The following is a 15,365-nucleotide window of genomic DNA, read 5'->3' as shown; positions in this document are numbered from 1 at the left end:
TGCTGAACAGGTTAAGGAACCGAAAATCAGAAAAAAATCTGTTATATTTGCATGACTTTTGATTAGTTTTATGCGCATTTTTCTAATCTACAGCGCGTGCCATCCGTGTTGTTCGATTCGAACGAATGACTCTTGTGAGTCGGTTCTTTTTTGTGAAACATGTAAGTTTGTGCCGCAGTTCAGAGAATCGGATCTGTTGGATTTACAACACGTGAATTCATCCACTTCTCCCGAAATACATGAAAGTAAGTGGCTGGTGAACTGGGAGAAGGATAGAGAAAACTTTTAAGTTACTTACACAGTGTGTATCTGATATGAATAAAACGTGTCAAATTATAATGGAAAGGATTATTATTGCCTCTTCCATAGACATCAGTGTGTATTTTGAAAACTCTAAATGTATTGTTTTTTTAGTACTTATGTGAATTTATATGTCTGAAACCTAAACCTAAAAACACTGAAAAGTTATGATATATGGCAGCTCTGAGCGCCTGTCTCTGGCTCAGTGCCAGAAGCACATTTTTTTTGAATTTAACAATTGATCACGTGGTACACTGACCGTTCTAATCACACTGGTGTGATCATACGCTCCAGGGATCAGCCTAGACTGATCACACCGGTGTGATCGTACGTGTGAAAGATAATATCTAACTTATTTTTCAGGTAAACGCGGGCGCGCCATTTGTAGGCTAATTTGAATGTGTCTGGCTTCTGTTGTCATTCGCTTCCATTATTATTATTTTTTAAACAGCTCGTTAGGCTAGGCTACTTGATATTGCAAACTGGCATTTCTCACCATATTAATTTAATATTGTCTCAGTTATAAACACGCTGGTTTGTAGCGCAAACAGTTTTACAGTTTACTGCACTTTTATATATTCTTCTTGTATTCCCTTAAGTCTCGCACATTCACAGAAAACACCTTACTTACGCATTGAAAAATATGGTAGATAGCGCGACCAATATATGGTTTGAATCCTAAACGAATGACTCAATTTGATTGTTTTCAGTGATTCAGTAGGCTAATTGCTCGTTTCCACTGAGCGGTACGGTACGGTACGGTACGTACAGTACGGTACGCAATTATTTCCACCGTCAAAAGTTTTGAATGGTACCAAAATGCCGAACCGTAGATAGCACCGACTATTTGATGTGCATTTTACATCTGGAAGACGTATTTTTAATGCCTGGTTCAGATTACACGATTTTAGCCCGATTTTGGCACGATCCATTTGACGTAGGGTGTCGTGGGGATTCGCAAACGACAACGGGCGTCGGGACGCAAGATTCGATCGTTTCATCTCGTATAGTGTGTCATAGTGGGCGACAACCTACGTCGCGTCTGCGATGCTTCACGACATCACGACAAAAAGACTAGCATGTTTAATTTTTTAACGGTCCTCCACGACGACGGTGCGCGAGTGAGTGAGTGAGTGAGAGAGAGAGTGTGTGTTCGCGAGTGTGTGACTGTGAGTGTGTGAGTGAGAGAGCATGTGTGTGTGACTGTGTGTGCGCGAGAGTGAGTGTGTGAGTGAGAGAGCATGTGTGTGTGACTGTGTGTGTGCGCGAGAGTGAGTGTGTGAGTGAGAGAGCGTGTGTGTGTGTGTGTGTGTGTGTGAGAGTGATTGCGTGTAGGCTATGTGAGTGAGCGTGTGTATGTGCGAGTGAATGAGTGTGTGAGACGGCTCGCGATGACTGGTCGGAAAACAACGTGTAGTCTGACATGTTTCTTGTCCACGACATAACAAGATTTTTAGGAGTCAAAATCGTGTAATCTGACACAGTGACTATCGTAACAGACAAAAAAATCGTGTAATCTGAACCAGGCATAAGAGTGTTTGCTCATCTGCAATACGTCTATAGGACGTTTCCTGTCAGATGTCAAATAGACGTTTAGAAGATGTCAGTTTAACATACATTCTAAATTACATTACATCATTACATCGTAAAGACAACTTCTAAACGTCTATTTGACATCTGACAGGAAACGTCCTATAGACGTATTGCAGATGAGCAAACACTCTTAAAAATACGTCTTCCAGATGTAAAATACACATCAAATAGTCTGTGCTATCTGGACTTTAAGAGAGCACGAAACGGGTTTTAGAGCCGTTTTTTTTTATTGAATCCAAACATACAGCTCGAGCATTTAGTGAAATGCATTTAATTTTAAAAAGTGTGTGAAAAGTCATTAAAATTAGAACTGTGTTCAATTAATTTCTGCCCTGTTGGGATCTGAAATGATCTCGTATTTTGACAACATGCAGACTATCGAGGGCAGTGAGTGAAATTCGAAGTTTTAAATATTAACGTTAGGCTACTGAATGAATCTTAAGTAACTTACAAGAGAGAGTCAACGGACCTGTTAAGGAAGCGGATTCGCAATTATTCAATTCCTAAATCCAGCCTTCAAGGTCGCTGTCCACCAACGTGGTGCTGAATCGCCTGCTGCTTTCCTGATGGCAGTTTTTGTCGAAGTTAAACGCCCTCTCGTCTCTTTAAACTCACGAAAGCTAACAAACATTTGAATCCAAATATTGGAACGCACGTGATCCACCTGTAATCTTTTGAAAGGAACAGGCTATTTAATCATCAACATCATACGCTGCGGTTTAAGGGCTCCCCATATTCCTTTTGCTGTAAAATATTAAAAGACTCCATAAACTATTAAGTAAAAGACTTAAAGGTTATATTTAATTTCCATACCTTGTAACTAAAGAGTTAAGTGTAACGTCGGCTGGAGCCCAACCGTAGCCTACATCTGCAGCAGCAACAACAACAACATGCAAAATAGGAGGAAAACATGATATGATAGACGTTTTGGTTTAGCCTTTAGTAGCCTACACAATGCGAAGCTAATTAAAATGGATTTTAATAAGCATCGCACGTCTTTTCTTGGATAAAATGCTATTATTGCATAAGGCAGTCATCACATCAATGTGTCAATGCAGCTGCGCTTATGATATGATTTCATTGATCTCTTGCACTTGAAGAAAAAAAGTGACGCTAAATACACAAAGCACATTATTCGGGACCAACAAAGGACATATTCAAAATATTTTGGCAATGTGCTAGACATTAAATATCATTTAAACGCTGTAGGAGTGGCATCCAGCAGTATTGATCCTGCATCATACATAGAAAAAAATGAATCTTCAGACGTGTTAAAACAACATTATAACCTAATTGCAGCTGTAGTTATTACTATGGCATGTTCAACTGCATAAAATGCAATTAAATATTATTTATAAAAAGCTTATAGCTCATCCACACAGCATGTCACACTTTTCTCATTAGGTTTCGGCAGAAATTTCCAATATGATCAATAATACTTAAGCATACGGTAAACATATATAAAAACTGGGTAGACTGATAAATATCGGTAGAAAGAAAACCCACCTTAATTTGTGAAGACTTATTGCTGAGAGCGGTGAGAAATTAAGCATTTAAAAGGGCGAAAACGCAGGGACGCCACAGTTTAAATAAGCCAGTAGCCTACACAGCAGCTCGTTCATCTTCTCCAGACATACACATATCGCGCCGCTCGTGGAAAAATATCAACAAGTCTTGGGGTGAATCCACACTGTTTTCGTTCACTGATGTCTAACATCTCTTGCGTGAAGTCGACAGCTGCTTTCCTTGCAGATGTCTGGCTCGCCGTAGTCTCGCCGCCCAATGGCAGAGAGACGACGCGCTTAACCCTTGCCAGCACCCGGCACCAACAGGCTCTTGGAGAAGCTCCTTGCGTGTCGTTAAGAGGAACCTGCGTGAAAATGGCGCCTGGAGATAGGGCAATACCGAAAACTAGCCACTAACTAGTCATATGCGTTTTGGGGCAGTGCTCAAGCAACCTATGAGTCAGTTCAGCCATAGCTGCAGCTCCCTGAATATGTGAGTTTGATTTAATATTTTACCAAGACGAAGCACAGCAGCGGTGCTAAGATGCTCTTTCTTGGGTCTCCAATCATTACATTCAAGAAGACCTTAAATTGAATTTCAGCAAATAGAGCAAATTATCTATCCTAATTATTTTGAGGGTAAATATTAACCTTGACAATCTGTTGAGATTGACTTTTCTGTCTTTAAATTATAGTGATGTAGTGTAGATAGGTGCAAGCATGCTTTGTTAACTATATGCATTTAAAAGATTGCAAGAACATGAGAAACAAGACTTTTGTCTCAAAATAAATGTGATCATTACAGGGTTTTTCTCTAGAAACCTAAATCTAAAACAACAACAACAACAAATTAGATTTTAGAACATATATTGAATTCTATTTTTTGTTGTTGTTGCACATAATGGTTCAATTTCCCAGCAAACACTGGTTCTTGTTGCTATTAAGTGTTTTAGGAGAGAAAAAAAAAAATCAAAAGAGGATTTTACCCTGGGGTAACCTATGTTCCTTTGACCTAGTCAAAAGACTGTTGACAGATTGAAGCTTTAACTTTGTTGTATAACAAAGCAGGTATACATTTTCCTAAATCTGACCATTATTCACTGTAGTAGCACATTTACTTCGGTTTGGCATCAGTTTGACCCTGACAAACAAAAAAATGCAGAAAATAGAATAAAACATCTGCGAGGTGATATAAAGCAGGTTATCAAAATTAAAATTGCATTAGAAAAGTGATATGGGGTGGGATATTTCTTCCGAAATGTAAGAATAGTAAATTCAAAAGAAATCATGAATGACTAAACCAGAGTTAAAAAAAATACAATATTTATTATTGCAATAAGTATTCAAGACATTGGTAAAACACTGTTGTAAAAAAGAATATTGTTATCTGTACAGTTTTAATAAGATTTGGCATATCAGCACGGTCAAGATCTAATTCTGTAGCGGATCTCAAGATCTCCCGCTGGTTGAAGAATGCCAAAGCCATATCGGCTGGGGTCTACCAATGGAAGCGTTGCATTCTTGTTACATAGTTCCAGATCAAATCGAGCCAAGATTGTGAACACAAGCCTAAAGGGATTGGAAAATTAGAAAATAATTCCAAATGTCATTATAAGTTGCTAACAGACAGAAGCAAAAGCTTATGGATGTACTCAGAGAAGGTGTTGATAAAACAAGGACTAAAGGTGTGGTCACATTAGGGAAATTTTGCTAATAATTTTGATTATTGATTATTGTCAATAGTCTAGTAATGTATGAAGCACCGTTCATACATAAGGCACTTTCAAACTAAGCAGCATTTTTTATGTTTGTCAACGCGATGAATCCAAGGAACCAACTTGAACACAAGCAAACTTATTCTCCCTCACTCGAAAATCACAATCGTGTGGATTCCTATTGAAATTATTGGAAAATCTTGCAGAGCAACAGTAAATGTGACTGCACTTTAAAGAGGACCTATTATGCCATTTTACAAAGTCTTGATGTTGTTTTTGGAGTCTATTAATAGGTTTTCAGACTTGAGTGTTAAAAAACACATTATTTTTCACATATTTTACATTGTTGCAGCACCTCTCGTCCCCTTCTGTCAGTGACACTCTGTTTAGTTCCTGTCTCTATGAAGCCCCTCCTTTAAAAAGATGATTATGTCTTGGGCAGGATTTATTAAAATTTGTAATATTGTGACGTATATGGAAGAAAATTCAAAACTACAATCGAGAGAATAACTCCCTTTGGAGTGACTTTGTGCTTTGTAACTTTGCAGACCTTTTTTAATGCATTGCTCAAACAGCAATATTACACACTAAAGAAAGTTGAAAATGTAAAAAAAAAACAGCATAATGGGTCCTCTTTAAGTGTTGATGTGTTGAATGCTATTATACTCACTCTTTAATTGCACTAACTGCAAATTGCTGTCCTGGACACAGGTTGTCTTTGGTCCCCCAGGGCATGGAGGGATATTTCACCCTCACCCCTTCCTTCAAGAAGTCCTTCTTCTCCGTCCCATCTGCATTAAGGAAGCGGTCAAACTGGAACATCTGTTGCATTACAAGACAGGCAGAGTTAAAATTTTGATTATTGTGTCTCTGAGTGTAAAATTAATACAACATAATGGTATTAGTAGCACCTGCCAACAACATTAAGATTGTCTTGATGAAACACTGTAAAGCAAGAAACTGTGCTCATGTGATATGTTTGTGAGACATGTCCAATGTTTGCTTGCAGGAACAGCATCTTGCTGTGCTGTTAATCAATTTACTATTAATCAGTATGCTTGACATATAAGCTTGGATCAGATCTGTAGTTCACAGTGCCAACACACAGCACTACGGTGTGCAACGTCAGCATTTTGGCCTGCAAAGTGGTGTAAGCGTCTGTTTCTCACAGATAGTAGGAGCAGCAGCAGTGTCTATAAACTGTGGCCCCCTTCCCCCTATTTGTCTTTGTGCCAATGACAGCACTTGAATGGCTAATCCCAGATATTTGACTAGATTAGCCCTTTGACCTGTGCAGAATGTAATCCAAGCTTGATCGTAATAGTGGACGTCAATAAAGATAAATAGGTTTAGGTTATGTCAGTAAGTGAGGCGTGTTAATAAAGCAATAAGCAATACCTTATCTGCAAAAAAAAAAAAAGCTCATTAGCAGACAGAATAAACCAGTCAGTTACGTCTAAAAAATAAGTTAACATTTTAGAAACGTGACCTTGACATCTTGATCCTAAGGAAAGTACAGAATAAGATTAAATAAAAATTTTAATTATATTTTAATTTTTAATTAAATATATATTTTCTAGTTGGTGTTGCTATATGGTTGCAATGTTATTAAATTAAAATAATATATCTTTTTTTTATATATTTAAATTTCCCCTGCATTTTCTAATTGGTACTTAAAAACTCACCAACAAGATGTGGTTGATAAGGTGTTAAATTAAATTCACATATATTCCTTTCATTTTATAACAGTTATCTTATTTTTCATTTTCTGATTAGTACTTGCCCATGAAAAAGTCACCAACACGATGCAATGGTGTTGCTGTGTGATTGTTAATGTGTTTGAGTTGTTTTTAAACATGTTCCTATGTAGTGGTTTCTATGGCATTGCTATTTGGTTGCTGGGGTTGCCTACTCTTGCTTGCTCTGGGTCAAAACATTTGAAAAGAGCCAACCACCAATTCTCTATTATATTCTAGATGTGGCTTGGTACCTTTATGTGAGTCTATGAAAATGTTTAGGCTGTAAAATAAAGCAGTGTAAGCGCTTGAGTCTATTTCAAATGCACCTATTTTTGATAAAGTGAAAATCAATACACGTTAAAAATTGACCTCAAATCTCGCACAGATTTTCTACAGGTAATAAATGATTTCTCCCCCAAGTGAATCTCATCTTTCTGCCTGATTGAGTTCAGGAAGTGGAATCTGAGAGTGCACCTCTGGCTGTTGGTGGATCTGCGGGTCCATTTGAGGGCTGATGAAGGGGAAAACGCACAGGCGATCGCCCCGTCGGAGTTGGTATTCTTGGCCATTGCTTAAACGAATCTTCTTATCTTTCATCACTTCTCTAGTGATTAGAGCAGCTGCAGTTAGACGCAGAGTCTCTTTAAGAACACTATCTGTAAAAACAAGTGACATTGAAAAAAAAATTATTTTCATTTGAAATGGAATTGGTTTTGTAATTTTGTAATCTTGAAATATATATAAGCACACACACACACACACACACACACACACACACACACACACACACACATATTAAGCTGTAAAATATAAATATAATTAAATACAAATATAGTGCTGTAAAATACACATATATATTTACAAACTTTTATGTTAGTGACACCCCTAATATATACAGTATATATAAGTTTGTAAATATATATATTAGGGGTGTCACTAACATAAAAGTTTGTAAATATATAATATATGTGTATTTTACAGCACTATATTTGTATAGTTATGTACACTTAAATTGTAATCCAGGATTCAATGGCAGAAATCGATGTGCATATACACAAGATTTTCTATGGATGATAAGCTATCTCACTGATGTGACCTACCAAACACTGGAGTGTTTTTCTGTCTCTCTTCTGGACGGAGGTGTTTTCCATCTTGGATTTCCTCTCTCACAGCCTTTAGCGCTTCAGGGTGGGTGAGTAAGCAGCCCAGTACCCAGAATGCAGCGGGACCGGCGTTCCCCTGAGGACATAAACATACCTTAAATTACTTTCAAACCAACCACTAAAAAAAGTTCTTCTGACACTGAATATTTTTTACATGAAGTGTCTGGCTTTACTTGATCTAAAGTAAACTTATTTAATTGCCTAAAAACCAAGAGAGAGTCACCTGACACACTGACATGTCACAAGATGTGACATTTTTATATAATTATAATTATTATCAATACTGCTGTCAGTGTGCGCAGAGCAATGCAGTTAAACCTGTCATATAACAATTGCTGGTGGTTCAGAGACACTCCGCACTGACAGTCAAGGTCAATGAGGGATGAAGACTCTGAAACCGACTGTTAGGTGAATCTGTCTGTCAATAAACCTGACAAAGCAAAGCACTAAGAAATGCTTTCTGTGTGAGGACATTCCTATGTGATTACCATTACTTTTGAACTACATTCAAAAGTTTGCGGCCAGTAAGATTTTGAACTGTTTTTGAAAGAAGTCTCTTATGCTCACCATGGCTGCATTTATTTGATCAAAAATACAGTAATATTGTTAAATAGAATTACAATTTGAAATAACTGTAATTCTATTTGAATATATTTTAAATTATAATTTATTCCTGCGATGGCAAAGCAGTCTTCGTTGTCACATGATCCAACAGAAATCATGATTTGGTGCTCAAGAAACATTTCTTTCTATTATGAATGTTAAAAACACTTCATAGATTTGAGTTATATTAACTGAATGGAATTAGTACTATTAACTTTATTTACCCAAGTTATATTAACAATAAGTTATTGAGTTACTTGGACACAAATCAAAAAAAAAAAAATTATGCTTAAATGGTTTCAGTTAATAAACTTAAATGATTTAAGGCAATCGGTTTCCTCAAACGGTTTGAGTTGAACTAACTCATCAGGTTTTACAGTGCAGTTACGCCGCTTGATAATTTTTGTGGAAACCGTGATACTTTTTGTACATTTACAGATACATAAATGTACATTTATTAGCATTTATTTGAAATGGATTTTTTTTAGTAATACAGTAAAAGTCTTTACTGCCCTAGTGCATTTGCTAGGGCATTGCTGGGCGGTTGCAACATCTAGGGTTTTTTTGTGGGTAGTTTCTATGATAAAGGCCCAATCACACCAAGGACGATAACTATAACAATAAAGACATCATTTAAAAAAATTGTTCTTAACGTAAAAGAATAGCAGAGTCCACACCACAACTATATTGATAACAGCACAGAGAAACAATATTGTTGGAATCACTTTCACAACAATATTTTTTCCAGCTAATGAACGACAAAAACATTGACAGCCAATCAGAATCAATCCTGCTTAAAAGAGCTTAAGCATTTAAAGCAGCAAAACTGCAGCACGTGCTTATAATAAACAGCAATGTTCGTTGATGTGGACGCTAATATAGCTATTGTTATAGTTATCGTTCTTGGCGTGAAAGGGCCTTAAGTCTTTTATATTCTATTTGATTGATTTGTCTCTTTCTTCTTTTCAGTGGGGGAAATTTTAGGCCGTATTGCTTAGAAAAGTAATAGCACACTTCATTATGCTACATTATGTTTTTACACTATCATTCATGTGCAAAACACAAACTATAGGGGATGGGTTGTGTGCCAAAGCTTAATGCGTATGGCTAGGAGTTAACCTTAATCCCTAACCCTAAATATGAGCAATAGTATTATAAGCAAGCACCACAAAGTATGCAGTGAAGCTATTTCTCTTTAGTTATACTGCTCTCATGTGGTTACATTAGAGTACTGCTGCATGATGGCTTAATGTAAATCTATGCTCATATTTAAAAAGGAATAGTTTGTCATTCTAAACCCATCTTACACCCCTATGCACGTAACAATTCTGTCAAACTTCAGGGAAGCATGAACACCTCCTTTGCATAATTCCCTTCAGTTACAATAGAATCATTCAGCAAATGTTGTTTGGCCTCAGGATGTAGCGTTTCAGGTGTGCTTTGGGCAGCTTGTCAAATTTTGTGTTCATGTACTCTGGAAGTGTCAGGAACTCGAGTGAAATCACACACCGTGCATTCCACACGTAACAGGCTCTTTTGTTTGCCGTAAGATCACAACGAGTGCAAAAGCGCCTATCCCTGTGGCAACTTCAAGGTGTTTGTATATCACCACTATGTAGTCATGAATGATTATGAATGATATCATTCAAAAAGAATTCTAAAAGGAATAGCTCACCATAATGTTCATGATGAAGAACTACTACTTTACCCAATAGTTCATGTTATTCCAACTCTTTATTTTTTTTAGTTTTTTTTTAGTTTTTAGTTTCTAAGTAAAATACAAAAGGAGATCTTCCATACAAGGAAATTAATAGTCATTTAAACTGCCAAACTCAAAAATAGACAAAAAAGCACCATAAAAGTATCTATATTTGAAGTCTTCTGAAACCATATGGGTTTTATTGTTATGGAAAAGAACAGGGAATTGAGGTAAACTATTCTAAAGCTAAAGAAATGCTGAAGTACTTTTGTACTTTCTATTCAACAAAGAATCCTGAAAAAAAAGTATCATGGTTTCCAGAAAAATATTAGGTAGCTCAACTGTTTACAACATTAATAATAATAATACATGTTTCTTAAGCACAAAATCAGCATATTAAAATGATTTATAAAGTACGGTATCATGTGACACTGAAGACTTGAGGCTTTGCATCACAGGAATAAACTACATTTTGAAATATATTAAAATAGAACCGTTATTTTAAATTGTAAAAATATTTCACAATATTACTGTTTTTGCTGTATTTTTAATCAAATAAATGCAGGTTTGGAAAGCATAAGAGACTTCTTTCATAAAACAGTGTAACTTTTGAATGATAGTGTATGTTTACTATTACAGAATGTGTTCTTGTAACTATTTTGCAATGCATTTGGATTTTTATGCCAGTATGTGTTGTGAAAGGACAACTAAGTGATACAGACAGGGAGAAACTCACCTGTGTGACCCATAGCTGAAGCAGCATTGCTCTCCTCTGAGTCTCAGTATCAAGGCCTTCTTTCTGAAGCTGCTGTACATAGTCTCCCAACCATGACTGGTGTTTTGGTTTTCCATCTAAACATTGTGGAGTCAGACATTTCCACAGTTTTTCTCGTGCTGAGTTTGCAATTTGTTTCTCCGCTAATGAATGCATACAACAACAACAACAACACAAAAAAACAATGGTTAGTTATGTAATTATCATCTAATGAAAAATCAATTTACAGAGAAAAAATAATGTAAGAATGAACATCTGTTTTTCTTATCAATTTCTTTCAAATGAAACCTGCATTACCTTTGTTTACAGTAGTTCGAGCCAGTTTAGGTAAAAGCTTGTCAAACCGGCGAAACTCCTCGTAAACTTCTGTTAGTGCTGCACTATTGTTCTTCTCTACTCCGAATACAGTGAGATAGCCAGTCCTGCAGAGGGAAAAAAGACGGGAAATGATAGGTATGAGGATATACAGCACACATAAAAAAAACAAAAAAAAAACTAGAAAGCCGATTAAGTGGGCCTTAATTGTTTTGCACTAAATCCAGTTTTTCGAGACTGTTACAACAACATTTAAGCATTTGATTGGTCACTATTGTCACAAAATGCCACGTTTTACTGCAGGACCTAAAGGCATATATGAAATAATCAAGCTGCACCTTGCAGAGGCATTGCAGTCTTATCTGAACAATAGTAAGTGATAATTATTGTGCCAGCTTTTGGGTGGGACAGTTTCTGCTAGTTGATGGGTCTAGAATGATTGCTAAATCAAGTATTTAGCCAAGCAGTGTGCAGGTGAAGCAGTTTTTCACAATGACAGTGCAACAGATCTGTTGTGTAACTTACAGCTTTATACAGAAAATAAAATGAGGTACAAAATTAAGCACTTGCTATAATAATGACCATAAATATGGTTATCAGGGCCATTGAGATTTACTACAAACTTAATCATCAAGTTTTAGTTTTAGAGAGCATTTTCAACATGCTTCCTACTGAGTTCAGCTCTCTAAGCGTGACAAAAATAGTAACTCTACTTGCAGCTGTGGTTCTGCTACATGTAATCTGCTGATCATTTCACAAGTCTTGTGGTGTGTTTTGAAAACGTTGAAAACGCAAGAAGCAGGTCAATAAAAAAACCTGCCAAAACCCCCCACATTTTTAAAAAATTCAACTTCTCTTAACTTGAGCAATATGTTTTTAGAACACCGCGTGATGCGCAAGACGCGAGTGTAATGGTTAAAGACGTCCGTCTAGTTCGTGTTCACATTATAGAACAATGGAAAAGTTGCATAGAGGAATGGAAAAATGTCTTCCGTGTGAACGGCCCCTGATAGTCTTAAAGGGTTTCTAATATGTTGATTTTAGAGGTTGACATACTTGAAGAGCAAGCTGTAGCAAAAATTAAAGAGTCCATCTTTTTTCCACTCAGATTTCTTAAGGTCCTTTTCTGAAGAGTCCATGAGCAGGTGGAGGTTGCTCTGCATTGAGCTGCAGAGTTGAGTCAAAGCGGTCCCCTGAAAATACCTGGTCAAGCACACACAAACACATACTGTATATGTAATTGGTTCAAATGGATTGATGTTTCAGCTTTCATATTTTTAATCTTATCAAAAAATCTGTCATGACAACTCTCTGAATGTTTGGCATGGTAATGGATATGACAATGTTAACATGTTTGCTCTAGGCAGAGTAGATCTGTTATGCTGCTGCTGTTATTGCTACTGCTGCTTCAGAGTAAGTACAGAACTTGCTAGTGCCAATACATACATGGCATGCTGCTACTGTACAAAACATACATGAATTAGCCATAGCAGATAGCAGGTGGAGCTGGGGAAGGTGGAGGGTTTTTAAAAGCGCACTGCAAACTGCTACAGCAAAAACTGACCAAGTATTTGAAAGTTTAGCAGCAAGCTCATTGGCAACTTATACATTAGGAACCAATCAGCTGTGCCCTATTGAAAACGATGCCTGCACCATAGAGTTTCATGACAGAACTTTGTATTTAAAGCAGATTCTCAAGATCACATTAGTTCAGAAAGAGCGACTTATCAGAAACCTACATTTCTGCTCTTTCCTTCTCAGATTCAGGTTTGTGATTGGGCAGATTTAGGCTGAAGATTCTCTTCATTAGGATCTGAGCATAGCCAGTCTGGTCAAGCGTGTTCACATCTGACAGGACTTCATCATAGCAGTTAGAGTCCAGAAGAACAGTGATGTATTTTCCTGCTGCACGCACCTAGTTCACATTAAATCAGTGTGGTTAGTGCTAAATATGGAGGCAGACACAGGAAATGTTATGAAATAGAACAAGATTGTTATCTTAAAAAAACACCCTAATACATGTATGTAAAATCTAGATAAAGATAAGAAACAGCCATCTAAGGATAGTTTATGTGTAAAATACATAATTTTTGAAAAAGTAACATTTTTGTAAATAAGGCGAATTATCACAATTGCTAAGATATTTATTAGCCTTTATTTGCAACAAAATGTCTAGTTATTTGAACCTTACATTTCGGAATTAAGATTCTACAAACCTATATGATTTCATTAGCCACATGACACGTTGCAAAGTGTAATGTTAGGATTATAAGAAGCTGTAATTGTAAATCTTAGTTTTTCGGGTGACATTTTTAGATATAAAGTCACAAATATGTCAAAGTCAGCAAGAAAGACCCTGTGTGTCCATGTAGCTATATAATGTACATGTAAACTGTATTTTAAGGTAGTTGATTGGAAATTTAAAGCAATCTCACATGCTTTACTTCATCTAAAACTATTTAAAAAGGCATTTTTCTAATTTGACCTTTTATCAGTTGAGAGACTACGTTAAATATTAGAATTTTTAACTATTTAAATTAACTTTAAAAATGCTAAAACGCGATTAAAACTGAGTAAAATGCTAACCTGTATTCCCTGTTATTCGTCAGCTGCACATTAACAACGCCCCCTTTGATAGACTGCTGATTGAATGCTGGTGGTATTTTACTGTACGAAAATATGACATAACAAGAACTCACTGTAAAAATGTCTCCGTGCTTCTGTTTCATCCGAGTCAGGAACTTAGCAGCATCTTTTCCAAACTCAAGCGCGTGACCAAGCCAAGGAATCATTCCTTTATCAAGAGGAGGTTCATTTCTTCGTCTGCAAAAACGACATGTTTAATTCGTAATTGTTTGAGAAGTATATTTAAAAAAAAAGTGTAATTCTCTTTGAAAGTATCGTTCGTCAGACTCGCGAGCTGGTCTGTCTGGACTCACCTTGTGCGTCTCGCGTACAAAAACAGAACAACGAGTCCCAGCAGGAGAAGCGCAGTCCACATCTTGATGAGGGTGCCTGATCTTCTGCACTGCTTCCCAAAGTTAAATACTCAACTGAAACCAACACTAACATACGTCACATCACATCACATTACGAAATTCACAACTTTCGAAGCGGTGGGCGTGTAAATGTCTGAATATGACTTAACCTGACGATGACATCTACTGTCTGTCACGTCACGAAAGTTTCAGTGGAAACAACACGACTGTTCGTCACAATGATTAGCGACAAAGCATTCAAATAAAGCAGATCAATACCTACTTTAAACTTATCATAAACACGATTTCATCAGTTTGCGAATTATGCAACGACCTTTGAGTTGTCAGCTTTTTAAAGGATTTTTCTGTTGTCGAATCGGTGTTAATCTCACATTTAATTTTCCTTTGCCTTCTTTACGTCGTTATTCGTTAATATTAATACGACTTTAGGTGATACACGATGTATGTAGGAATATTAAAATGGCACATAGTAACATATGCTAGGCTAGGGCGCTATAGGCTACATGTTTTGCCAAATGTAGCCTAAGCTATTCTAAATGTAGGATATTGCCCAAAAGTTTCAAGGTCAAGAAGTCTAAAATGAAGAAGTTACACAAATATTTAGCAACAATTCATGACTTCTCAGCAAATGAATCATCATTAGGAAATGGAATGTCAAACAAAACAAAACCATCCACATCATTTTCTTGTAGTTTTCTCACTTATGATTTATTGACAGACACTCTTATATTTGATGAATGTTTGCTATGGCTTCTTCATTATATTCTGGAATTAGTCTATACGTGGGTATAGATGTGCGTATAATAATGATCAGACTTCACATAGTGAATATGGGAAATCTTTTGACATGAATCATGTTAGGTGTATCTTTTATTGTCCAGCCATTTTCAGAGATTAAGGGTGTGTGTGCTGTCTTCATGTTCTATCTACTGATGACGAAGTTCATCATTGTAGATGGG

At 36.6% G+C, this 15,365-nt stretch overlaps 1 protein-coding gene across 1 annotated transcript; it reads right to left on the bottom strand.

Annotated features, from left to right (window-relative positions):
- Positions 1-4,706: 4,706 nt before the first annotated feature.
- Positions 4,707-14,484, bottom strand: ptgis (prostaglandin I2 (prostacyclin) synthase). The gene is made up of 10 exons (XM_081379750.1): positions 14,347-14,484; positions 14,107-14,230; positions 13,147-13,322; positions 12,464-12,610; positions 11,390-11,514; positions 11,054-11,235; positions 7,953-8,091; positions 7,327-7,508; positions 5,784-5,935; positions 4,707-4,967 (listed from the first exon to the last, which is right to left on the bottom strand). The coding sequence occupies exons 1-10, from the start codon at positions 14,406-14,408 to the stop codon at positions 4,823-4,825; spliced, it is 1,434 nt and encodes a 477-aa protein (XP_081235876.1). The 5' UTR covers positions 14,409-14,484; the 3' UTR covers positions 4,707-4,822.
- Between the last annotated feature and the right edge of the window lie 881 nt (positions 14,485-15,365).

This window comes from Scardinius erythrophthalmus (genome assembly GCF_964197995.2).
Source record: "Scardinius erythrophthalmus genome assembly, chromosome: 12".
Taxonomy (NCBI): Eukaryota; Metazoa; Chordata; class Actinopteri; order Cypriniformes; family Leuciscidae; genus Scardinius; species Scardinius erythrophthalmus.
The sequence above is the reverse complement of the archived record's forward strand: the minus strand, read 5'-3'. Positions and strand labels throughout refer to the sequence as shown.

Excerpts from the sequence above, each read along its gene's own strand:
- ptgis (XM_081379750.1), bottom strand. The coding sequence starts at position 14,408 with ATGTGGACTGCGCTTCTCCTGCTGGGACTCGTTGTTCTGTTTTTGTAC. Across the intron at positions 12,611-13,146 it reads GAGAAGGAAAGAGCAGAAAT|GTATTTTCAGGGGACCGCTT; the intron begins GTAGGTTTCTGA and ends GTGCTTGACCAG. Across the intron at positions 7,509-7,952 it reads GAAAAACACTCCAGTGTTTG|ATAGTGTTCTTAAAGAGACT; the intron begins GTAGGTCACATC and ends TTGTTTTTACAG.